At 56.7% G+C, this 25,358-nt stretch overlaps 3 protein-coding genes across 3 annotated transcripts; 1 reads left to right on the top strand and 2 right to left on the bottom strand.

The window, feature by feature from the left end:
• Positions 1-48: 48 nt before the first annotated feature.
• POLR2C (RNA polymerase II subunit C) lies at positions 49-12,237 on the top strand. Its single transcript, XM_075715294.1, has 10 exons — positions 49-137; positions 478-527; positions 781-849; positions 1,033-1,085; positions 1,212-1,340; positions 2,391-2,442; positions 3,768-3,936; positions 9,676-9,750; positions 10,410-10,555; positions 12,093-12,237. The coding sequence occupies exons 1-9, from the start codon at positions 52-54 to the stop codon at positions 10,552-10,554; spliced, it is 828 nt and encodes a 275-aa protein (XP_075571409.1). The 5' UTR covers positions 49-51; the 3' UTR covers position 10,555; positions 12,093-12,237.
• A 1,380-nt stretch (positions 12,238-13,617) lies between these two features.
• Positions 13,618-16,549, bottom strand: DOK4 (docking protein 4). Its single transcript, XM_075715428.1, has 8 exons — positions 16,484-16,549; positions 15,525-15,632; positions 14,991-15,105; positions 14,784-14,903; positions 14,502-14,691; positions 14,050-14,188; positions 13,842-13,965; positions 13,618-13,742 (listed from the first exon to the last, which is right to left on the bottom strand). Exons 1-8 carry the CDS (start codon positions 16,547-16,549, stop codon positions 13,618-13,620), a joined length of 987 nt encoding a protein of 328 aa, XP_075571543.1.
• A 3,014-nt stretch (positions 16,550-19,563) lies between these two features.
• CCDC102A (coiled-coil domain containing 102A) lies at positions 19,564-24,291 on the bottom strand. The gene is made up of 8 exons (XM_075715607.1): positions 23,758-24,291; positions 22,258-22,460; positions 22,049-22,157; positions 21,685-21,801; positions 21,389-21,598; positions 20,950-21,120; positions 20,753-20,856; positions 19,564-19,690 (listed from the first exon to the last, which is right to left on the bottom strand). Exons 1-8 carry the CDS (start codon positions 24,289-24,291, stop codon positions 19,564-19,566), a joined length of 1,575 nt encoding a protein of 524 aa, XP_075571722.1.
• Between the last annotated feature and the right edge of the window lie 1,067 nt (positions 24,292-25,358).

Here is a 25,358-nt window from a genome sequence, read left to right as displayed (position 1 = left end):
AGGGGGCGGGCGCGGGCGGCGGCGGGCCGGGAACGAGGCGGCGGGGCGGCCATGCCGTACGCCAACCAGCCGACGGTGCGCATCACCGAGCTGACGGACGAGAACGTCAAGTTCATCATCGAGAACACGGATCTGGCGTGAGCACCGCCGCGGGGCGGGACGGCGGGCCCGGGGACGAACCAGGCCGCGGTCGGCCCCGGTGGCGCAGCTCGGGGACGGCCCCCGCAGGCCCTGCCTCCCTGCGGGTGCCGGGGGTACAGCCCGCCGGGGGAAGCGGGACGGGCCGCGGGATCGCCCCCCTCGGGTCGCGGCCTTCTGCCAGCGCACACCCCTGGTGCGGGCCTGGTCAGGGCCTCAGAGGCAAAGCCCGGGCCTCAGCCCTGGCCAGTGACCCCTCATGCATCTGTAGGGGAAGGTTGGTGCGTCACGAAGCTCCGTTATCCCTTATGCCTAAACATTGGTGTTTTTCTCCCTCAGGGTGGCAAATTCCATTCGAAGAGTGTTCATCGCAGAAGTCCCCATCATAGGTACCTCTTTCACTTACCTGTGGTCATGGTCCCTTGGGCTGCTTTCCCTGTTACTCTCATCACTTCCCCTCCATTTTCCCCTCCATCCCCAAGCTGCCTCAGCTCACCTTACCCGTGTTTAGCCAGTACTGTGTGTTACCAGATGCTGTCTCAGCTTCACTGTAGTCTCCGTAACATTTTCTGTGTCCTTGCAAACTGCTCAGCTTTTCCCCGCAGAAACATTTCTCAGCTTTTCACTTTTTCCTCTCTGCAGCCATCGACTGGGTCCAGATAGACGCCAACTCCTCTGTGCTCCATGATGAATTCATTGCACACAGGCTGGGTGAGTGCCGGCCGTAGGGAGGAAGACAAAGACATGCAGCAAGGCAGAGGTCGTGGGTGAAATCAGTCTGGAGATGCTGAAGCACCTTTGTCAGGAGGCTACTGTCCCTCTGCCTGTCTGGCAGGAGGGTCTGTGCTCCTGTGGTCTCACTCAGACATTCTCCCAATTTCCTTCTTCCCACAGGTCTCATCCCACTCACCAGTGACGACATTGTGGATAAGATGCAATATTCCAGAGTGAGTCAAGCAAAATATCGTGGGTGCTTATTTTGATGGTGGTGGGTGTCTGGTCTGATGGGAAGTGCTACTGATTTCTTGCTGGGAGAGGTTTGGCGTAAAGGTCCTGACCCGTGTCTGTCCCAGGACTGCACGTGTGATGAGTTCTGTCCAGAGTGTTCTGTGGAGTTCACCCTTGACGTCCGGTGCAATGAAGACCAGACTCGTCACGTCACATCCCGCGATCTCATCTCAAACAACCCCCGGGTCATACCGGTCAGTGCGATCCCTCTGCTTGTCAGCAAGTCCCCTCTCCATGTTACTGTTGAGGCGGGGGTGGTGAACGCACGGGACGTGGACAAAACGAGGCTGTTGAGCACATTTCACGTTGCCTAAAGCCCCACTTAAAATGTAGTGGGAGAGCAAAGCAGGCATATCTGCAGAAACAACAGTGAGTGCCAGTGCCTTCCTCTTCTTCGCCTTGTTGTCCTTCATTTGCTGTCTGACAGCGTGTCAAAGCAGTATGGCCTTGTTAAAGCCTCATCCAGCATCCCTCATCTCAAACCCTTGGGAGGCTTTAGTGTAGCCCCTCCATCTTGCCTCAAACACTTGGAGCATGTGTGCTTGTGTCCTGCTGCCGTGTCACTGCCTTCTCCTGCCCACTTGCTGCTGGGGCTCGGGCAAGGTCAGCCTCTTCAAATGCTTGGCAGCAACCCAGAGGCCTCTGGTTTTCTGATTCTTGGCTCTCAGCATGGCAAGGTGTGAGGAGCCCAGGCCAGGGCACTGCTGCCAAATGGTTCTTGCCCAGTCGCCTTGGGGAGGGTTGGCAGAGCCAGAGCAGAACAGGTGCAAAGGGACTTAATGGAGAATGTTTTAAAATGCTGTTGAGGCCGCATCCAGATGTCACCACAACCTGGGGGATGCTTCTGGTGACTGGTGACAGTATCTGCCTGGTTAAAGCCTAGCTGTAGTCCGCTGTTTTCTTGCTTGCTTCGGCTGAGGTGCTGCGAGTGCTGTGTGTCACCTGCCAGCAGTTGTGGGAGTGGCTTTGGACTGTGTCACAGAACCACACAGTGGTGCTGGGCTGGGCTGGAGCACTGTCCTGTGGGGGAGAGCAGCTTGGGAGGTGAGCAGGCTGGTGGAGTGATGTATCGCATACCTAGTTGCAGCTGCCTGATTTGTCCCGATTTCCATTAAATAGGGTGGGCTGGATTTGTTGCTGTAAGTCACTCTAGAGTGGCTGTCTGCAGTCTCTAATTTTTGTAGGCAACTGCTATTTGATGTGTTGATCTTGCCATTAGTTCGCTTGCTTTTGTTCTTTTGCAGGTAACATCTCGGAGCAGAGACAATGACCCCAATGACTATGTGGAGCAGGACGGTAAGCAGTGGTTCACTGGGAATAAGAACTGGAGGAGGAAGTGAATTTTTCTTTCAGGCTTTTTGAACTCATTTTTCCTTTACTAGCTGTGTAACTGTAAGGCAGCTGTAAATCTGACAGTTGAGAGACACCGGCATCACTGCATCAGTGGGGTTAGTATTTTGTCTTAATGCCCACTTAAAGGTTATCCCCAGAACTAAAGTCCTGTGTCAGAGGGTGCCTCTCTCTCCTTGTGAAAACTTAGAGACAGCAAAGATCCTCGACACTTGCAGCTGGCAATCCACAGCAATGAAGAGTTGGATTCCCTGATCAAAGTCACCATTGCCAGGGGAGGTTTCATCCCCTGCCCCCACAACTCTCTGATTGGAAAGAAGGGACAATAACAAATGGTGTAGAGGGGAAAAAAACAAAGCAGCCCCCTCCCTTCCATCGTTGTACTGTACCTGGGACAGAAGAAATCTTGGGGATATGTGGAATTTTTTTTTAAGGAATAGTTCAAAGGAAGAGCATAGAGAATTGACTGTAAAGAGGAGGAAACATTGGTATGGGCTTTAGATTGAAAGTTTGGCACAAAGTTGTACCTTGTCGGGTGGCAGCCCTTGGTATGGTGGTCGAGGGGCTCAGCTGCTCCCCTGGGGTTTATACAAAAATGGAATGGATAAACAATTTTTTTCTTTTAAAAACTTATTACTAGGGGAGGTTTAGATTGGATATTAGAAAAAATTTCTTCACGGAAAGAGTGGTCAAGCATTGGAACAGGTTGCCCAGAGAGGTGGTGGAGTCACCATCCCTGGAAGTGTTCAAAAAACGGGTAGATGTGGCACTCTGGGACATGGTTTAGTGGGCATGGTGGTGTTGGGTTGATGGTTGGACTGATGATCTTAGAGATCCTTTCCAACCTTAATGATTCCTAGTTTTTACTTTCATTAAAAAATAATCCAGCCACCAAGCCAGGAAACATGAAATTAATTATTACTCTACCCTTAACTGGTTTAGTGGTGGACTTGGTAATGTTAGGTTAATGGTTGGACTGGGTGATCTTAAAGGTCTTTTCCAACCTAAACGATTCTATGATTCTGTGATGCAAAGTGCTGTTGCCTGGGGTCTGAGCTGTGCCTCTGGGCATACGTGCAACTCCTTTTTACTTAGCAAGATGTTTTCCAGCTTCTCTGGGGACACAGATGAGCCCCTCTAAGAATCCAGGTGAGCCCTGGCTTCTGGTGACATCTTCCTGGGCACTAAAAATTCATGCCTTTGCCCTAGTGTGAACTGCACACTCATTTCTCCTCTGCAGCCTTCTCAAACAGGCATGTGCTTTTCCTCAGACATCCTCATTGTGAAGCTGCGGAAGGGCCAGGAGCTGAGACTGCGAGCCTATGCCAAGAAAGGCTTTGGCAAGGAGCACGCCAAGTGGAATCCCACGGCAGGCGTAGCCTTCGAGTACGACCCAGACAATGCGCTGAGGCACACTGTGTACCCCAAACCGGAGGAGTGGTATGTCCTAATGCCTGTCTGGAGGGACTGAAAAAGATTTTCCAGCAGGCACCTACATCAGCCTTGGGGATAATTTGGGTCAGTAAGTGATTGTGAGCCTGTTTGTTCCTTCCCCTTGCACAGACTCTGCTCCTGTGTTAGGGTACCAAAGCCAGTCACTTCGTTGCAGCTGCATGCAAGGTGGACTGGTTTATGGCCATCTCTTGTCCTCTCCTCACATACTGTCACTGCTGTTTTACCTCGCTTGCTTTCATGTTTTTTCCCACAACTCGTTCCTGTTCTTTTTTCCCTATATGAGTGGTGTGTAGATCAGGGTAAGGTCTGAGGAAGGAATAGATCCACGCGAGGTGGAAGAAGTTGATATGAGAGCAAAGAGTGGAAGGTTAGGTTGCAAGGGTGATTTTGCAGCCCTGTTTGTTTGAGGCAGCCCAGTGTGTGGTTCTGATTTCACCTATACATCTCCTCACTCCTGGAGCATGAGCTCTGGCAGCGGAGTTTTCCTTGCTGGCCCTTTCCTCTGCTCTGACATATCATACTGCTCTAGTAGCATGCTGTATCTCATCTAAAAGTGACATGATTTTGCTGTTGGAAAGCTGCTGCCCTGCTTGGTCAGGGTGAGGACTTTACCTAGCAGCACTTTTCCATGAGTTAGATACCTGAGCCGCTCCTGGCTCTGCATCCCAGTGACCATCTAGCAGACATCCTGTCATCAAGCATGCTAGAGCCAGTGGCAGAGCGAGGAACCAGGTGCTTTAGCCAATGCAGGCTGAGAACAGGGGCTAGAGAGAGTGGTGGATATGCTGCTGTAACAGCAGGGCAGCAGCCAGAGCTGTGCTCAAGTTTGGGAATACCTTGGTACAGGAGCAGGATTTGGTGCAGGGACCACAGAAGCCAGGGCTGAGCAAGTGGGAGCAAAAGCCTGAGCAGAGCTGCAGCTGGAGAGGAGGCTGAGTGGCAGAAGGGGCTCAGCGGGTTTTCCTCCTGTTGCCGCCAGGCCCTGTGCTGCCTAATTTGACTCTGCAAATGGCTGCAATCAGTAGCAGGCATGTAGTATGCTGTTGTACCTCCACACTGTCCGCTTTGAGCCTGGGTGCTCAGACCCATTTCAGAGTGTGGCGTTAACACTGTCCCTTGCAAAGTTAGCTATGAGTAAATGAGCTTCCTGGAGGTGCAGTTAGCCTAGATCTCACACCTCAGCTGGACTGCCAGGGGCTTTCTACTCAGGAGCTGTCACTGAGATCCTGTGCAGCTAGGTTTGCACTGAGGAGACTTGAGGAGCCTTTTGTCGCTGAGGGTGGAGTTGCAGGTGAATCTGTAACATGGATGAAATGGGTTGGGATCTGCCTGCAGCCATCCCAGCCCTGTTTTACGGATGGAAGGAGTGAACCCTGCTTGGCTTTGATGGGGTCTGTAGGGCACATTCGTGGGTCTGGTTCAGTCAGTCTTGGTGAGAATGAGACATGCCAAGTGTTCAGCTCTTTCAGCTCTTCATCAGGGTGGTGCTGTGGGATCTGCAGTAGGAACCAGGCTGGCTGGTAGCGCCCGAAATCTGGAAATGGGCATTTTCCTTAGCGTTGATGATCTGTACATGTGGACTGAAGCTGGTCTTTGGGAACTGCCAGCTACAGACCAGGCTGTCAGGGAGGGGAAAGTCCGTGAGAGGTCGGTTGTGGTGAAGTGGTGCAGAGCCGAGGAAGATGCTGCTTGGCAGTTTTGTGGTCAGCAGCATGTTACAAGAGTTGATGTGCCAGCCTGTCCTTTGTCATCAGCAGTTTTGGGGGTGGAACTGGATAGTTTTGAAGTGTCCAATTGATTTGTGGCAGGTAAATTGCCCCAAAGTTTAGTTCATTGTCTGAGTGAGAGCTTGGATGCTTGAGAAGCAAGAATGTTTCTGTGATGCTGCCTGACCAACCTAGTGGCTTTCTATGAAGGAGTAACTGCATCAGTGGACAAGGGAAAAGCAATGGATGTCATCTACTTGGATTTCTGTAAAGCGTTCGACACAGTCCCCCACAACAGCCTTCTCTCTCAGTTGGGAAGATATGGGTTTGATGGGTGGACTGTTCGGTGGATAAGGAATTGGCTGGATGGTCGCATCCAGAGGGTCGTGGTCAATGGCTCGATGTCCAGATGGAGACCAGTGACAAGTGGGGTCCCTCAGGGGTCCGTACTGGGACCGGTGCTATTTAACATCTTCATCAGTGACATAGACAGTGGGATCGAGTGCACCCTCAGCAAGTTTGCAGACGACACCAAGCTGAGTGGTGCCATTGACACGCCAGGAGGACGAGATGTCATCCAGAGGGACCTGGACGAGCTGGAGAGGTGGGCCTGTGTGAACCTCATGAGGTTCAACAAGGCCAAGTACAAGGTCCTGCACCTGGGACGGGGCAACCCCCAATATCAACACAGGTTGGGGGATGAAGAGATTGAGAGCAGCCCTGTGGAGAAGGACTTGGGGGTACTGGTGGATGAAAAGCTGGACGTGAGCCGGCAATGTGCGCTTGCAGCCCAGAAAGCCAACCGTATCCTGGGCTGCCTCAAAAGAAGCGTGGCCAGCAGGTTGAGGGAGGTGATTCTGCTGCTCTACTCTGCTCTGGTGAGACCTCCCCTGGAGTACTGCGTCAAGCTCTGGGGCCCTCAGCACAAGAAGGACATGGACCTGCTGCAGCAGGTCCAGAGGAGGGCCACCAAAATGATCCAAGGGCTGGAACACCTCTCCTATGAAGCCAGGCTGAAAGAGTTGGGATTGTTCAGCCTAGAGAAGAGAAGGCTGCGAGGAGACCTTATTGCGACCTTCCAATACTTAAAGGGGGCCTACAGGAAAGATGGGGAGAATCTTTTTAATAAGGCCTGTTGTGACAGGACAAGGAATAACGGATTTAAACTAAAGAAGAATAGATTTAGACTAGACATTAGAAAGAAGTTTTTTACAATGAGGGTGGTCAAGCACTGGAACAGGTTGCCCAGAGAGGTGGTAGAGGCCCCATCCCTGGCAACATTCAAGGTCAGGTTGGATGGGGCTCTGAGCAACCTGATCTAGTTAAAGCGGTCCCTGCTCACTGCAGGGGGGTTGGGCTAGATGACCTCTAAAGGTCCCTTCCAACCCAAAGCATTCTATGATTCTATGATTTAAGTCAGGATTTGAAATCGTTTTAGGCTTCATTTTGGTACTGTAAAAGTTCTCTGGTTTAATTTCTCTAACGCTAGATAGGAAGTCTTGGACACTGATGAAGTGACAGACTTGGAATACTGTTTTAAGTTGGACAGAGATATGCCAGGCAGGTTGACCTATCATTGGGTTTGCCTTCTTTTTGGACAGGGAATGTCACAGTGTGAATTTAGAGGAGTCTGGGCTTTTGGAGATGTTGGCGTTGGGGAGAACAGCCCCAGGTGTGTGGCTGAGCATGTGTACCTCAGCAATGAGGTGCTCCCCTGGCTGGGTGGCCCAAGGCACCTGCTAATGTGGATTCTTTTGTTTGGTGGCAGTCGGCTGCGTCTTCAGGAACCTGGTGTGTTATACAACAAGCTGGGTAACTGGAAACAGTTTTTGAGAAGTTCTTAACAAAGTATCTGTAAAAGTTGGAAGAATCCTAAAGAAAGATTGCCATTGGAGCTGCCTGTTCCCTGATGATACAGAGAACTTTCCAAGTTCATTTGATTCCCCGTGAAGACAATACAGAGACAAAGGCCTTTGCTATCCAAGGCTAGCTATTATTTTTGGCTTGGTTTTACATGCTAGTTGCTCTTTTGAGGCTGTTGGCAGGGCACTGGCATGCAGCTGGACTCAGACCAACTGTCATGGTGGTGGAAACCTCTGCCCTGTTTTTGGTCATGGGTGATTTTGCAAGTAACATGAAGACCCATGTAACATGAGGGGATTGAATGCACCCTCAGTAATTTTGCAGACGACACCAAACTGGGTGGGAGTGTCGATCTGCTGGAGGGTAGGATGGCCCTGCAGAGGGACCTGGACAGGCTGGACTGATGGGCCGAGGCCAACTGTATGAGGTTTAAGAAGGCCAAGTGCTGGGTCCTGCACTTGGGTCACAACAACCCCATGCAACATTACAGGCTTGGGGAAGAGTGGCTAGAAAGCTGCCTGGCGGAAAAGGACTTGGGGGTGTTGGTAGACAGCCGGCTGAACATGAGCCAGCAGTGTGCCCAGGCGGCCAAGGCGGCCAACAGCATCCTGGCTTGTATCAGGAATAGTGTGGCCAGCAGGAGCAGGGAGGTGATTGTTCCCCTGTACTCGACGCTGGTGAGGCCGCACCTGGAATACTGTGTCCAGTTTTGGGCCCCTCAATACAAGAAGGACATTGAGGTGCTGGAGCGTGTTCAGAAAAGGGCAACAAAGCTGGTGAAGGGTCTGGAGCACAGGCCTTATGAGGAGTGGCTGAGGGAACTGGGATTGTTTAGCCTAGAGAAGAGGAGGCTGAGGGGAGACCTTATCGCTCTCTACAACTACCTGAAAGGAGGTTGTAGTGAGCTGGGTGTTGGTCTCTTCTCCCATGTAGTTAGCGATAGGACGAGAGGAAATGGGCTTAAGCTGCGCCAGGGGAGGTTTAGGTTGGAAATTAGGAAAAATTTCTTTACGGAAAGGGTGGTCAAGAATTGGAACAGGCTGCCCAGAGAGGTGGTGGAGTCACCATCCCTGGAAGTGTTCAAAAAACGGGTAGATGTGGCACTTTGGGACATGGTTTAGTCTAGTCTACCCTTGATTGGTTTAGTGTGGACTTGGTAGTGTAGGTTAATGGTTGGACTGGGTGATCTTAAAGGTCTTTTCCAACCTAAACGATTCTATGATTCTATGACCCAGCTCCATTAATGCTTTATCTCTTTCAGTGGTTTGTCACAGACAGAGGATTTGTTTGGGAAATGCAGTTTTATTTAAGGCAGCTGACGAGAGTGTGCTAGGATCAGCCTTTCTTGACATTGCTGGGGCAGAGGAAGGCCAGCAGGAGACCTTGGTGGGCATGGGATTTTCTGTGCTGGCTTCTCAGACAGCTCAAAGCTTTGGGTTTTCTTATGTGGATTAAGTGCTTCCAAACAGTCTCTCTGGTATGATGCTCTATATGCCAAGGGTTGCAATGGGTAGAAAGATGTCTTGGCCTAGCTGATGCATGGGTATTGCAGTGATTTTGGTAGTGATGTGTGTAGAGGAGTCAAGGTGCAGGACATCAGGATGGGGCTCACTGATGCAGCTGGTGTCTGAAGTGCAGGAGATTGTTTCCTGCTGGGCACAATCCAACCAGGCCTTCCCATCTCAACTGTGCTGCACAGACTGAGTGCTGGAGTGCTCTGGTGTTTTCCTGGCCCAGTGAAAAGTAGAAAGAAAAGATAACACAAGGTCCATTGCTCCATAAACAGCATCCAGGCTCTATAAACACAGTCTCTTCAGGCATCAGCATCCCTTCACTGTAAGCACCTGCCAGATTGTGCCAGTGTAGGTGGATGGAGCCACAGTACCCCGCACAGTACCTTGCAGGGCAGAGCGGGGCTGATCCCCTTCCTCCAGCACTGCTGGGTGACTGTGTGGTATTGAGGATCCAGAAAGGCAATGTGGGACTAAGCTTTTTTTTTTTATGACTTGACGTTTGACGACTGCTCCGTTGCCTGCTGGACATGAGCCCCAGTGGTTGTTGTCTGGGGCCAAACAGTGCCTCAGAGTGCCTGGGCACCGTGGGGCCAGGCTAGAGCGTGGGCTCCATGCTAACCTTTCCTGCTCTTTGATTCCAGGCCCAAGAGTGAGTACTCGGAGATTGACGAGGAGGATGCTCAGGCTCCCTATGACCCCAACGGGAAGCCAGAGAGGTAGGAAGCTGAATGCACTGCCACAGCTGGAAAATGGGGGGACCAGCTGGGTGCATCTCATCGGCTTTCGTTAATACAAGAGTATCTACTTTGCACTGAAGTTTGCCAGCCCAGGAAGCTGGTGTTCCCTGAAGCGCAGGGCAGAAGTAGGAGTTAACTGGTGATATGCCCAGGCCTCGCAGGTTTTCCCCTCTGGGAGATACTCTCTCCTGAGTTCGTGTTATCAAGTAGGGCAGTGCAGCACTCAGTGAGGTGTGAGGCCTGCAGGGGAAAATGGCTTAGGATATTTATTCATATATGTGGGCCTCTCGTGGTCTGATTGCTGGTGGTACCCCCTTTTCTGGGTTATTTGCACTACAGAAGTGCCTGTAGCTAATCTAACTCCCTGGCACGGGGCTCTGTGCTGGCTCGCAGGTCACAGTGCTGAATGGAGAAAATCTCAGAAGTCCTCTTGCAGCCTGTGGAGTCATGAGTGTTGGTATGACGGTTGTAGAGGGGCTGTTGCCCAGCTGGGAGGTGAATGATGCTGATGGTTGGGATTCCCAGCAGATGTCCCTGCGGTGGGTCAGGATGGGCTGGAACTGCTCTGCAGGTGCTCTCTGGTTTTGTACCTCCTCGCAGAGCAGAGGGTGACTTATCCCCCTGACTTGTAACTTCAGGTTTTATTACAATGTGGAGTCCTGTGGTTCTCTGCGCCCAGAGACCATCGTTCTCTCCGCGCTGTCTGGCCTGAAGAAGAAACTGAGCGACCTCCAGACGCAGCTGAGCCACGAGATTCAGAGCGACGTCCTCACTATAAACTGAGGTAGCCCATTGCAAAAGAGTGCTCAGGTGTGAATGATCCAGAAGGTTCCAGATGGTTCCCCATCTCCCTCTGCCTTTCCTGGCCCAGCTCTGCTGGTCAGTGACACCCCTTCCTTGGCCCCCCTTCCGAGGGAAAGCCATCGTGATGTGTACAGTAAAGCAGGAAGGGGAATCAGTGAGCATCTTTGCTGGGACAGGCTTTGTCTCTAAGTGATCCCAGAGTTTTAGGCCACAGTTTTGGATTCTGGTCATGTGGTGTTTGGGATTGGGAAGCGTGTACCTCGGTTACACAACCCTACCTTATTTGCATATCTGTTCCTTACTTTGCTGAATAAAGCCTTACCCACCATGTTCTGTCATCCCTGAAAGCTCGTCTGGGGCTGCAGGAGGAGATGTCGTATCATTTACTTCTCTCCAATAGACGTTAACTTAATGAGATCTCCTTTGGAAGGAGCTCTCTACTGCTGATTGCTGCTCTTGACATTATCTCCTAAGGAGACCAGAACCCCCTCCAGCAGGTAGCCCATCATTTACTGATCCAGCACTACATGTAAAGCAGATGCTTGAAGCTGGGCTAGTAAGCGAGATGCTGCAGAATGCAGTGCTGCAAGGGAGCCCAGATGTGTCAGGCAGGCTTAGCTGTATCTAGAGTCCTATCTAGAGCAGGCTCTACCAATGTGCTATATAATCTTTATGTTAGGAGCTGGGATGGCAGGGAGTCTGTCATTAATAACCCCTGGCTGACAGCTTCCAAGGTGGATTGTGTGCTGGGCTGCAGCTTGGTGCAGGTCCCAAACTGTGGCCACCATGGCAGTGGCTGAAGGACTCCAGCAGTTGCCCGGGTCACTCTTTCTCCTGCCCTCTGTCAGTGCCCAGCAGGACTTGGGATGAGCTTCTCGGTGATGCTTTCCTGGAGAGATCTGCCTCTTCCTTATCGTGGTGGCTGGGAAGGAGGGGGAAGGCATGTGTGCCACTGCGCTTGTCCCAGTGTGGACATGGAGCTTGGGAACAGCTCGGGGGGCAGGGATGGGTGCTCACACTGAGCCAGAGAGAGCAGCCTGAGTCAGCACTGCCTTCCTCTCCAGGGAAGAGCTGCTGCAGCCAGGCTGCTGCTTTGGTGTCCTTGCTGTGGCACAGCCAGTCGTGTCCCCATCCCTGGAGGGACCACTGCCCTGGCTGGCTCTGCCAGGCAGTCATGGCATGGATAACTGAACGGGCACAATTCTGGAAGAGCTGGGAGATGGAGCAGCTTGAAACTCCTTCACCTGGGGATTTGGAGCCACCAGTGCCCTGGCACATCCCTGGAGCTGCAGGCAGCTGGAGGTGAGGGGTTACAGTGGGGTGCTGGTATCCTGTTTCACTCAGAGTTGTTTGATGGAGGGTGGCAACTCGCTCCACTGTTCTCCCCTCCCCAGTGGTTTTAGGGTTTCACTTGAAATGTCCTGGCCATGGCTGGAGGCAGAGCAAAGCTTTGAGCCAAGCACACTGCCAGGAACGTTAGGAAATCTCCCCCCATCAGCATTTTTTCTCTCTGGCAGGCACTGCTCCCACTTGCACTTCCTGAGCATGTTTGGATGGAACAGACAAACAGGAAGGGTGGGTAAGGGTTGTTTATTCATTGAGTAACTCCTTAAAAAAAAGAAAACCCAAACATTTTTGGTAATAAATGTTAAATCTTTTCCAGCTGAGGTGTGTAGCCAGAAAAAGAGAGCGGGTTACACCTCTCACCCAGGGAAGGACATGCTACCAGGTGGTGCTGGGGTGCCAATGAGCCCCTCTGCACCTGGCTGTGCTGTGGGGAGCAGGCAGCAGCCCTCCCCCATTCTGCTGTCCCCCCCCACAGTTCCCCAGCCTCAGCCACAAGCTACACAAACCCAAGACACAGTATTTACAGACCACAGGTTCCCACATCACGACACTCCCTGTCCCCAAAGCACGGACCTGGAGCTTTAAGGGCAGAAATAAAACCACCGACCACCCAACCCAGACTGAAAGAAGACTCCAGAGAAACACCGAAGTTTGTATGGCAATAAAAAGATAGCCCTTCTAAAGGAGGTCACTAAATAGGAGAACTAGAAAAAAATCAATTGCTTTCAAGTTCAGTACATGAAGCCCAGGTCCCCCTCCGGGCGAGGGCTTTCACCTGGCCACACCAGTGGGCGAGGAGGGAGTGAGGATAATGGGAATGGGGTGCATGGAGAAACACGGCTCTTCCCGCATGGGCATGGGCTCCTCTGCCCAGGGACTTGTTATATCCACAAAGCTGCCCCTCAAGGGACAGATGCTACTGGCCAAAACCAGTCCCTGGGTTGCCCACCAGCAGATAAACCAGGGGCACAGGTGGGGGGATCGGCTGTGGGTGGAGGAGCAATGGATGCTGGGGTGGGGGCAGCCCAGGAAAGCTGGGGGGGGCTCAGCTCTGCCTGGCCACTCACCCCAGCTGACCCCCCCCCCCCCTGCAGTTTCTCCTGAGATGTCGCAATTCTACAGCGAGTGTTTAAATAGCTTTGAGAAGTGCAAAAATCGGCTCGGGGTGGCAAGGTGTCCCCAGGAACACCCCCCTCTTCACGGGAGGGTGGGGGTGTGAGATGCTGGTACCCCATGCCTTCAGCCTGGAACAGCCGCATCCTCCAGCACTGCTCCATCCCTGCAGCAGTGTGACGTTCCAGACTTCCTCCCCTGCCCTCCCCGCCCCGAAAACACACTGAATTTCTTGACCCCACCCCTCTTCTCCACCTCCCAGCTGGATCCCCAAGAGTCAAAAACCTCTGAGCATCTCTGCTCGAGGGCTCTTCGGCAGCCACAAAGCTTGCATTCATGTGAAAAGGCAAAATCTCTTACAATATGGATATTCAATACATGTTTCAAGTCAGTTGAGCCTGAGCCAGCCATCACCTCCACTAATGCCAGGCCAGGGTGTGAGCCAGCACCTGCTCCCCAAGGTCTTGGTGTGGAGGATGTCACAGCTCAGTCTCCCTGCGGAGTCAGAGGGGCGGCTGCGCACGTGCATGCCACCCCTCAGGGAAGAAAACAGGGACTCCTGCCGTGGTCCCCCCTGCCAGCTCACGGGGATGATGTGGGCTCCCTGCTTTCAGGCTTGTCGCTTTTGGAGGACTTTGGCTTCAGCAAGATGAACCTGTTGAGGAGGTCAGTGTCCGAGCTGGCCTGGGCGCCCATGTACGCCTCCCCTGGGGATGAAGCAGAGGGTGGTATCATGCACAGAGGGGGACACATGCCCTGGGGGCCAGAGGAGTGGCGGTTCCTCAGTGGGGGACGGGGACACTCACCAGCATAGCTGGAGGACTCAGCCATGTTCTGGGAGCCAGTGATATGGTGCCAGTAGGCGCTGCGGGGCAGCATGGTGGTGGGGGTGCAAGGATAGGAGAAGTGCTCGGTGCCCTTGTTCAGCAGCTGCGGAGGACAAGAAGGGGGTGAGGGTGACACAGGGTGCCCTGAGCCACCCCAGCCGTGTCACCAGGGTGGGCCAGAGCTCACCCTGACGTTCTTCTCCATCTCTAGCAGGACTCTCTTGTGCTGCTCGGCAATGGCCAATGTGGCGCTGTGCACGCGCTGGTAGATCTGCTCGCCCTCCTGCGTCTGGAAGGTGTAGAGACCTTCCCCTGCATCGCACATCCTGCAGGGATGGGGCACGGGGTGTCACTGGGGTCCCCAAGCCGAGGGATGGTAAAAAATACCCCCCAGGTGGCAGCTGGCCCAGCTTCCCATGCTTTAAGTGCTGCCCCCATGTCTCCTCCCCTCCATGGTGTGAGCTGGGACCAGCTCCAGCACCAAACTTCCCCAGCTTTGGAGCACCCTAGGTGGGCCGTGGCCATCACCCCAGCGTCAGGCCTGCCCTGGGGTGATGGCAGCAGTGCCACCTCCTGGTGCACCCAGCAGGATGAAGGAACCCAGTGGCGGTCCCCATCCCAGCGAGGATGACATCTTACCGTCCAGCCTCAAAGGTGAAGCGGGTGGCATCGCGCCCATAGCGGCGCAGGGAGCAGAGGGGCCAGGAGACCAGCTTCACCCGGGGGTTGTGTGTGTCCCAGAGGTAGATGTTTTCATGGGTGATCTGCAGCTTGCACTCGCCGTAAACATCCAGGTTGGGGCAGGGAAGGAGGAACACGTTGAACCGGTCTGGAGAGGGGGTAAAAAAAAAAAAAAAAAGTAATTCAGGGGGGTGTAGCGAGGCCGAGCCCCAAGCAAGCACCCTGCCGTCGCGCGCTCACCTGTCTGCTCGCACTGCACGCCAGGCGCGAGTAGGTCAGGCTCCCCCAGGCTGATGTCATTCAGGCGGGCGCCCAGGCACTCCACTGACAGTGTCTTGTACCACTCCTCTGCCTCCAACTCTGCAAGTCATCACAGGTGACCCCGGCCAAACTGGGGTGGGCCCACCCAGCAGCCCCAACCCAGCTCTCCTGGGCACTGCCCCATACCTGAATCACAGGTGAAGGTCCGGGCAGAGTCATCGGTGAAAACAATGGCCACAGCCTGTCTCTTGGTCTCCTTGGGCAGCCGGGTGATGCACTTGACATTGCTGATCTCAGTGACCTGTGGAGGAGGTGGGGGCACTGAGGGCTGCACCCAAACCCAGCCCCACTGCACCCAGATCCCAACTGCTGCACCCAGACCTGGCTGCTGTGGCACCCAGAGCCTGGCTGCTGCACCCAGAGCCTGGCTGCCACTGCACCCAGAGCGCAGTGGCACCCAAACCCCAGCCACCACTGCACCCAGCCCCCAATCCCCTGCTGCACCCAGACCTGGCCACCACTGCACCCAAACCCTGGCCTCTGGGGCACCCAGACCCTGGCTGCCACTGCACCCAGACCCAGCCACATCCCCCACCAGAGTGCATGGGGCAACAGCCACCCAGCTCCAGCCCAGCAAGTTTAGGTGAGGAGGGACCAACTCTGGCAAGAGGCCCCAAGCAGCAGGCAGCACCCCAGCAGCTCTCCGCCACACCCCCTCACCTTGGGGCACCCGCGCAGGCATGCCGACTTCTCATCCGGGTACTTCTCCAGGCGCTGTGGCCCTTTGCTGGAGGATTTCCGGAAGACCAACCAGCACCGCCGGTAGATCTGCCGGACAGAGAGTGCCGGCAGCTGCCATGGTGCAGGTGGGGGTCCCCATCCCCACCCTGTCTCCATGTCCCCATCCCCTTCCCCAGGACCCCTGCCCAGTCCTGCTGACCCTACTAGCCTGGGGACAGGAGGGGATACTGGGGATGGGGATATCCCAGGACTGCCATCATCCCCCACCACCCCTGCCAATGCTAATTACAGAGCTTATTTAATGAACATGGGCAAGGCTCCCAAGAGGACACCCATCCCAGTATCTTCCCATTCCCTCTCCCGCAGCCCTGGCCTCTGTCCCCGAGCATGTCCCCCCACTTCAAACCTGCTCCCTCTTTGTTCTCCCTAATTAGCGTGAAATTACCCAGCATGCTTGTTGCTGCCAGCTCTGAGTGATGGAGGCAAGCAACCAATTCCCCTGACCCCCACCTATGGGTGCTGCACTCCAGCACCCCCCTAATTTGCACCCAGCAGCCCCCACACACGTGTGGGGCATCCCCGGAGCCAAAACTGGGTGTGGAGGGAAACTGAGGCATGGGGGGAAGGGCTCAGGGATGCAAATCCCCATGGTAACCCGTGTCTGGTGAGTGGGTGCCACCAGGTGCAGGATGCAGCTGATGCAGGATCTGGGCCCCTGCGGCTGCTGGATGATTTGGGTACCAACAAGTGGCCTGCCTGTGCCCCCATGGCCACCACAGCCCCCAAAATGCTGCTTATTCAACCCAAAACCAGGGGTGCCAGCTGCCACGAGAGACAGGAGCCAGGGGACCTGGCCATGTCACCTAGTGCAGCAACCAGCACCCCAAATCCATGGGTGCCCCCCCTGCCTTCCCCCATTCCCTGAGACCTCCACTCACCCCCAGCTTCTTACTCTTCATCCTCACATAGCCTTGCTTGATGATGTCGTTAAAATTCGTCGCCATGGTGATGGCCCAATGGGGTGGGGGATATTTGGGGAGGGGCTGCCTTCACCTTTGCCTCCCCGTCTCCATTCTCTTCCTCTGTACCCCCCCTGCCTCACTGCTGGCCCAACTTGGTGCTAGCGGCATCCCCCATTCTGGCTGGAAAAGAGAAATGCCAGATCTATGGGTGACATCTTCCTTCTCCTCTTCCTCCTCCTCCTCCTCTTCCTCCTCCCTTTGCTGCCTGAACCATCAAAGTGGAATAGTCCGGTGTTAACCCCTGCCAGCACAGTGATGATGCCAGGCTGGCACACATGACTGGTCCCCCCCCAGCAGCCTCAACATGTGTCCTGGGGGACACCTGCACTGGACCTCGCCCATGGGTCTCCATCACTCCTTGTTCCTCCCAGGCTGCTTGCTTGGGCAGCAACATGGCCCCAGTTGCAGGATATCAGTAGGGTTCAGTGTTAACGACCTCCTGCCTGTCCAGGCCAAGCTCTGCCACAGGTTGTTTTGGCTGTGGCACTGGCTGCCAAAGGGACCTCAGCTCCCAACCTCACATGCCCTGGCACAACCCAGCCTCCCTTCAGCCCCACTGCAAGTTCGGCCTCGCTCAGCCTGGTCCTTGCCTGGTCCTGCCAGCAGTGGGACCAAGTGGGGACCAGGTTCCTTTCCCAGCTGGAAAAATCCCCTATACAAGGCAGTAACCTAGGAAACAGATTGGGGCCATCCCCAGGGATGCTCAGGAGCCAGACTGCTCTGTGCCGGTGACACTGTGGTCCCCAAAGCCCCAGTATCCAGGGGGATCCAGACCCATCCATCCCATCAGAGGGACAGCCCAGAGGGGCCATCCCGCAGCAACTATGCCCCGGCATCCCCCTCCAGCCACCACAACCACTGCCACGGTTTGTCCGGGTGCCACCGGGATGACTTGTTTCCCCCCAAGAGCCAGGCTGGCTCCGCTGCCTGGGACCCTGCACCCAGACCTGCGGCACTGGGGTCTGCTCTGGCATGGCCCGTGGCCCATAGGGATGGGGGAGTAGGGGTGATGGGACCTGGAACAGCACCCTAGGGACCCTCCGCTGTCCTGAGGGGGGTCAGCTGGGGCCCCCGCTGACTGGGGCCAGCACTTGCCTCTGAGGGGAACATCCCCCCCATCCCACCCCATCACCCCCATCCCATCACCCCCACCCCACCCCATACACATGAGCACCCCAAGGGAATTCAGAGATGCTGGAGGGGCACCGCCTGCCCCCCCGACCCAGCCCACCCCCGATCTGTCACCTCGGACACCCCCAAGCCCGGGCACCCCATCACCCCCAGGTCTCTGCCACTCCCACCGGCATCATCGCGCTGTCACCCTCCTCCGCCCGGGCCCCCCGACATTTGTCACCCCGGACCTCGGCCAAGCCCCGTCCTGTGTCACACTCCGCCCCCCCCCCCCGCAGCCTGTCCCCCGCCGTGTCCTCCCCGGCCTTACCCGCCCCCTCGCTGCAGACAGCGACTCGGGCGGCTCCGGCATCCGGCTTCGCGTCGCTGCGAGCCCTGGAGCCGCACGGCCCCGCCCGCCCCGGCCCCGCCCACGCCCTCTAGGCCCCGGTCCCGCCCCCCCCACCCGGGACTGGCTTCTCCGTCTCTCGGGGTCCGGCCTCGCCCGGCTCAGCCCATCCCGAGCCACAAACGGCCGTCCTGGAAGAGGCTTCCTGCCTGCACATCTTTACGCTTCAGAGTGAACGCCCCGCAGCGACTGACGGGCGGCGGTAGCCTCTTGCCGAGCTGCTGTCCCGGGCTGCCCCTAGGCTCAGACAGATATCTCTTTGTCCCTGTCCCCCCTTCTGTGCCCCCGAAAACTCTGCTTTTCTGGGCCCCCACCGAAACCACCTGCACGCACCTCCACACCCCCATAGCCTCACTTGTTGGGCCATAAAAAAATGAATAATAAATAAAAGGGCATTAAAAAAAATGCAAGCAGCAAAAACCCGTGCTTTTAGCCAATCAATTAAAAGGCAGAGTGAGGGGATTAGCTCACTGAAATATTAATTTTTAATAAGGTTGTGTCTGAGCTCCTCCAAAGCCCTGCAAGGCCTCACTCTGTGGGCCTGCCATGGGGGCTGGGCTGCAGGGGCCTGGGCTGGGGGCTCAGCGCCCATGGGTGAGCACCCCTGCACCTCCCCAGGGTGAGCATCCTTCACTCACAGGTGAACACCTCTGCAGGGTAAGCACCCTGCACCCATGGGTGAGTGCCCCTGCATCTCACCAGGGCGAGCACCCTGCACCCACAGGTGAGCACCCACAGGTGTGCACTTCTGCCTGCCCAATGACAGCCCTGCAGGTGCAGGCACCTCTATGGCCATGAGGTTCTCCGCAGCCCCCAATTCTCACTTCATGGGCACAGGGATGGGCTTTACCCATGAGCTAGGCTTGTCCCCAGGCATGGGGACAGTGATGGCAGCAGGGTGACACCAGAAGCCACACATCCAGCCCCGCGTGTGGCTTGCAAAGAAACGTCATGTCTCCCCGCGTCTGGCTGTGGGCCTCATCCGGCTGCAGAATCCCCGATGCTTGTCCCCCCTGTCCCCTCCATCCTCGCTCCTGCATGGGGACAGAGCAGCAGCCCAAGCCACCACCAGAGCCTGGGCCCCTCTGGGCTCTGTATTTATAATAAAAAAATCATATACAAATACATACATATATATAATATATATATAAAAAAATGTGGGCATGAGAGTGTGGCTGGATGCAGGGCTCGGTGCCCCTCTCTGCCCTGTGATTCCTGCTCCTGGGCTGCTCAGTGATGCTGGCTTTGGTGGCCACATCTGTGTCCCAGGAAATGCTGGTGGCCAAGGGGCATTGGACACTGGCTGAGAGGCAGCAGGCTTGGAGCATCCCCAGGCAAATTCCTCCCCACTGCTCCATGCCTCAGTTTTCCCATCTATACAAGGGTCACCGCATGGTTGGGCGCCACGGCAACAAGCACTTGTGGGCAGAGGACTGCCACTGGATGTCCCCACAGCGGTGGCACCTGGCCCTGGGCTCTAGGGCACCTGGATCTGCAGGTCCTCATCCTCATCGGGGTCGCTGGTGCCATCCCCGGTGTCATCGGGGCCAAAGCGGGTGCTGCGCATCTTGCCGAAAAGCGGGGTGCTCTGCTGCCGCCGCAGCCTGCCAAGGGAGAGCTGCCAGGGTGGGGGGCAGTGGGGCACAGCCCTGGGGGGATGCCAAAGCCAAGCCTGTCCCCCCAGACCCCTACAGCATGGCTGCACTGTGATGGGACCCCGTTTCTGCAGCTCCCACCAAGCTCTGGGTGCAGGATCAGTCCCCCCATCCCAGGGCCAACCCTCTGAAGCACGGCTGGGGAGCCCCGGATGATGCTCAGCACAAGCAGGGCACCAGCTAAAACCCTTTGGGGCTGGACACTGCCATGCTGGGCATCTTGGACCCAGCTGAGAGTGCAGAGCAGGGAGTTGCTCTTCTAAAACAGGGATCCCCCCCAAAAACCCCAGGAGTCCCCATTCCTGGGAGCCTGTGGTGGTTTTAGCTCCTCACTCACCCTTGCCTGAAAATTCATCAATGAAAATTTATGAAGCAAATTTGAAATCAAAAGGCCCAGGACCTGGTCAGATCCAACCAGTGTGCTGCATTTTACTGGAAAGCATGAATTATTTAAGGGCAAGCATGCAGGGAGGCTGGAGCGGGGGAAGACGAAGCCTCCATTATTCCTCTATGATTTAATGAAGATGTCCCAATAAAATAAAGGAAGATTATAAACACAACCCCCCCAGTGCCTCCCAGAGATGCAGCATCAATCTCTCATGGCCATTTCAGCTATTCACTGCTGGAGAGGCGAAGCGAGGCCAGGGAAATTTTTTAAGGGCAATAAAACCCACCTCCCACCTCCCCAAACTGGCATGGGATGCTTGGAGGCTGCCCTGGCCCTGGATACCAGTGGCTGAAAGCCCAAGCGGCATGAAACTGGGCTGTACTGGTCTGTGGGCAGCCTTGTGCTGGTTTAACTGGGGGGTGAATGCCATCCAGCTTGCAGCAGGGTGAAGGCTGCTCCAAGGATGGCTGCACACCCTCCAAGGATGTTGGAGGCACTCTGGCCACTCTTAGCCCAGGGCTCAACCAGGGAGATACCGGTTGAGGGATGGTGGCAAGAAGAATGTCATCCCACCCTTGGGTCCTTGCTGGTCCCCACCATGGCCCCCCTCGTCCCCTGCTCACCGGGACTGCAGATGCTCTATCTGCACCTGGAAGCTCTCACTCTGCTCTGTCTGCTCGTCCAGCGACCGCTGCAGCTTCCGTGTCTGGTTGTGGGCCTCATCCAGCTGCAGAATAGGATGGGATGGGGCTGCCAGCAGCTGCAGAGGGGGAGTGGAGCTGCCCACCCTGACCCCCTCCACCAGCACAAGCTTCCCCACCTCGTCCTCAGCTTGGGCCAGCTCCTTCTTCAGCTCCTCCACCCTCAGACGCAGCTTCTTCACCTCGCCCTCATGCTGCTCCACGCGGCGGTTGGCATGAGCCAGCTCAGCCATCTTCTCCTGGTACTGCTTCTTCAGCTTGGTGTGGATGTGCTTCAGGTCAGCCAGCTCCTGCGGTGGGCACAGGGTGTGGAGCTGAGCAGGTGAGAGCCACCCCCACTGCCAGGTTTCCCCTTCTCCCTCCCCAGGGACCTCTCCCACCACCCCACCCCATGATGGAGGAGCTGATGGAGCAAGAACAGGGTCACCACCATACCCTAGATGAAGGGTGGTGGCAGAGTTTGGGCTTGAGGACGTCCTGGGGGACACTGAGTCACCATTGAAGAGACAGGGTCACCCAGGGAGGGGGTGGCGGGGCATGGGACCATCCCCATGACACCTTGTTCTTCTCAAAGAGCTCGGCCTGGATGGTTTTGAGGTCGGTGTCCAGGGCACTGGCCGTCTGGCGCCGCTTGCGAGCCAGCACCTCCTCCAGGTCCTCGATTTGTGCCCGCAGCTTCTTGTTCTCCCGCTCCAGGTTGAGCTTCTCTGTCTCCAGCCGCTCCCGCCGGCCCCACTCGGCTGCGTTCTCCGCCTGCAGCCGCTCCATCTGGGACAACAACATGGGGTGGCTGGGGGGCAGCAGAGACCACCCTCACCACTCCCTTTGCCCCCCACATTGGGGTTCAGCCTCACCTCTGAGCGCAGCTCGGCCAGCTTCTTGTCCATGCTGGAGCGAGCGCCCAGCTCGTCCTCCAGGTCCTCGGAGATGCGCCCCAGCTCGTCCTGGTGGATCTCCTTCAGGATATTGAGCTGTGGGGGGGGACACAGCACCCAAGGCGGGTAGCAAGCACCTATCTTGTGCCACCCAAGCTTGCACCCATCTACCGAACCTCTGTGGACAGACCAACTGGCTCAATAGCACTAATTAGGACCCTTAATAAGCACCCTGGAACTGTGGAGGTGGCTGTGGGTCACCAGGTCCAACCACCAGGACGTGCCACCTGCCAGGGGCAGGCCACCCCCCGGGGCACACCTGGTACCCAGGCACCTCGCTCACCTGCTTCATCACCTCCTGCTTGTTCTTGTTGAGCTCCTCATACTTGATCTTCCACTGGCTGAGCTCACCCTCCAGCTTCTCGATGCTCTTGCTGAGTGCCAGCTTGTCCCTGGGGAGAGGCAATGCTGGTGACAGCTGGCAGGACCCCATGGAACACCCCATCCCAGTGGGGATGGGGCTGGGCTCGGCTGGCACTCCTAAGCACTCACTCCCTCTCCTTGAGCAGCACTTTTTGGGACTCATCCAGCCTCAGCTTCAGGGCGGTGACTTTGGTGGCATCCTCCTCCATGATGCTGACGTCCTCCCAGAGCAGGCGGCTTCGCTCCTGGCGGGCGAAGGAGGCCCGGGGCCCCCGCTGCTCCCAGCTCTCATCCTGCTTGCTCGTCAACATGTTTTCCATCAGCTCCAGCTCCTGCGGCACCGTGGGTGGCCCAGCACAGGGGACAGGGAGTCACCCACTGGTGAGGGGGCAGCCCTGGCTTCCCATCCCCTACAGCACCAGCCTTCACCCCACAACCAAGAGCATCCCTCCAGCCAAACCCTGGTCCCCAGGGACCCCTCGAGGCTGATAGAGGGACCCGTCCTCCCAGGGAAGCTCCCATATACCACCATGCTCTGCTGCCAGCTTCCTGCCTCGCTGGATATTTGGGATGAGATAATACCGATTTATTACATTGACCTCGCCATGACCACCACGTGGGCAATCTTCTACCAGGCTCTGTGAAGCATGCGGTAAATCAGCTGGAGGAGTTTTCTGGAGATGGGACATCCCCAGGGACCAAGCAGGGAGCCCACGGGGGATGCTCAGATTAGGCTCAGATTTGCCACTCAGCAGCAGTGCCATCAGGTGGACTGAAATGGCATGGCGTGGCACCCCGAGCGGTGACTTCTGCATCGTGACAGAGCAGATGGCAGCAGAGAGGGAACGGTTGGAAGAGCTGGGAGCATCCCTGGGGTGGCTCTGGTGTCCTCTCCTTCCTCCTCCTCCTCCTCCCTTCAGCACAGACCTCTGCCAGAAGCCTGTACGGACACCCTGGCATTTGAGACATCACTGGGAGATGCCACCAGCACTGCTGAAGCCGCTGTCCCTTGTACCAGCACACCAACTTTTGCCTAATGCCTCGAAAAGGAAAGCCCCGAGAAAGTGACCAGAGCCAGTACCAAGGTGATCTCACCGCACAGGGCTATAGGGATCCTGGACTCTCCCATGAAACTGCTCTGAGAGGGGTCTGACCCCCTCAGCGCTGTTCCAAGAGGGGTCTGACTGCCCCATGCTGCTCTAAGCGGTCTGACCCCCAAGGCTGCTTCAAGATGGGCTTGTCCCCCCATGCTGCTCTGAGAGGGGTCTGACCCCATGACACTACTCTAAGAGGGGTCTGACTGCCAAGGCTACTCCGAGGGGGTCTGACTCCATCATGCTGCTCCAAGAGGGCCCAAAATATTGCTCCAAGAAGGGACTGACTCCCCACATTGCTCCAAGGGGGTTCTGACCCCATGACACTGCTCTGAGAGAGGTGTGACCCCCCTGTACTGCTCTGAGAGGGGTCTGCCCCCCAATGCTGCCTGCTTTGGGGGGGGCAGGGAGTGACCCCAGGGGCACCGGCAGGCAGTGGTGATTTGAGGGAACACACAGGCAGCTGCTGGGGGTGAGGAGCGCCCCCCAGCACCCCGCCAGCCCTGCCCACGCCGGGCAGTCCCCCCCGCCTCACCTTGGCTTTTTGAGGCACCTCGGCCCCCACATCCCGCACAGGCTCGTGCTCAGGGTCAGCCTCTCCCTCTGCCCCATCAGTGTTGGGTGGGCTGTCGGTGCTGGGCTGGCCGTGAAGCCGTGCCGGCAGTCGGGCAGGCAGTGGGCGCTCCTCCGGCCGGTCACGGTCACGGCGCAGGCTGGCCAGCTCCTTGGTGAGGGCCTCCAGGCGATGCCGCAGCTGCCGCACCTCCTCACGGGCCCGGTTGCGCTCAGCCCGCACCTTGCTCCATTTCTCCCGCCAGTTGGCCGTGCAGTCCGACCACCATCGCATTGTCTTCTCCATCTGGGCTGCCCGTGCCCGCGCCTCCTCCAGCTCCCGCAGCCGCAGCTCCTCCCGCCCTTCCCAGTCCCCTTCCAGCAATGCTGGGGGGGGGCCGGGTGAGGGTGTCCCGCTGGGGGGGGACGGGGAGGGCTCGGGGGCCAGCAGGGCCAGCAGTGAGCCCCCTGGCAGCGGTGGGGAGCCGGCCAGGCGCGAGGCCCCGCTTTGGCTCATGGTGGGCCTCCCCTAGGGCATGGCTATCATCCTCGGGGTGGTGCCTCTGCCCAGTGACCTGTGGGAGAGAGGAGGGATCAGGGGGTCCCGCGAGGGCTGCAGGAGGTGGCTGGAGGGGCCTGGAGGGAAGGGGGGGCACAGCCCCTGGTTTAGGGGGTGGCACACTGAGCGATGAGGTCACTGGCACGGACCCTGGTCAGGTCACTGGCGAGGACTCTGGTGATGTCCCCAGCTGGGTCCCTAATGATGACCCCAGCGAAGTCCCTGGTGAGGACCCCACCAAGGAGCCAAGGGATGGCCCCAGCCAGGTCCCTGCTGAGGACCCCAGCGAGGTCCCTGTTGATGGTCCCAGCAGGGTCCCCAGGGAAGACCCCAACGAGGTTCCCAGTGAGGACTGCAGCCCACTGCCCAGCCACTGGCACCTTGTCCCAGCTTGGCACTGCAGCAGGTGCCAGCCTGGCCCAGGGCATCTCTGACAGCACACTGGAGGCAACAACGTCTACATGTCATCTGGATGATGTCACCCACATGAGGTCATCTGGATGACACCATCTGCAGGCCTCCAAGACCGTCCCTGGTGCTGTGGCAGGGGGACCCAGCAGTACCCTGACAGCTCCAGAGAGGGTTAAAGCCTGGATTCAGTGCCAACAAGGCAGGAACAGCTCCGGAAGAAAAAACAGAGCTGCCAAAGTGGTGTGGTGGCAGAATGCATGCCGAGGCAGCTGGACATGCTCTCTGGTGACGCTGCAACAAAGGGCTGGCACTGACCGCCTACATCCCGGCATGGACCTCACGTCCCAGCTCAGCCAGGCGGGTAAACCACTCCAGGAAACCTTAATGGGAGGCTGCTGCACGCCCTAATGGGATAAGTACAGAGTCCAGCCACAGCCAGCCCACAGCCTTCCGGCAGGTTTTCAGGACAGTGCAGCCCAGACCTGCCTCCAAATCCGTCCGGGCTGTGAGAGCTGGTGCTGGAGCACCAGTACCCACACAGCGCCCATGGGGAACATGCATGGAGCACAAGTACCCATGCAGCACCCACGGGGAGCACGCATGGATCACGGACA

The sequence above is a fragment of the Pelecanus crispus genome, chromosome 8 (genome assembly GCF_030463565.1).
Source record: "Pelecanus crispus isolate bPelCri1 chromosome 8, bPelCri1.pri, whole genome shotgun sequence".
NCBI lineage: Eukaryota > Metazoa > Chordata > Aves > Pelecaniformes > Pelecanidae > Pelecanus > Pelecanus crispus.
The sequence above is the reverse complement of the archived record's forward strand: the minus strand, read 5'-3'. Positions and strand labels throughout refer to the sequence as shown.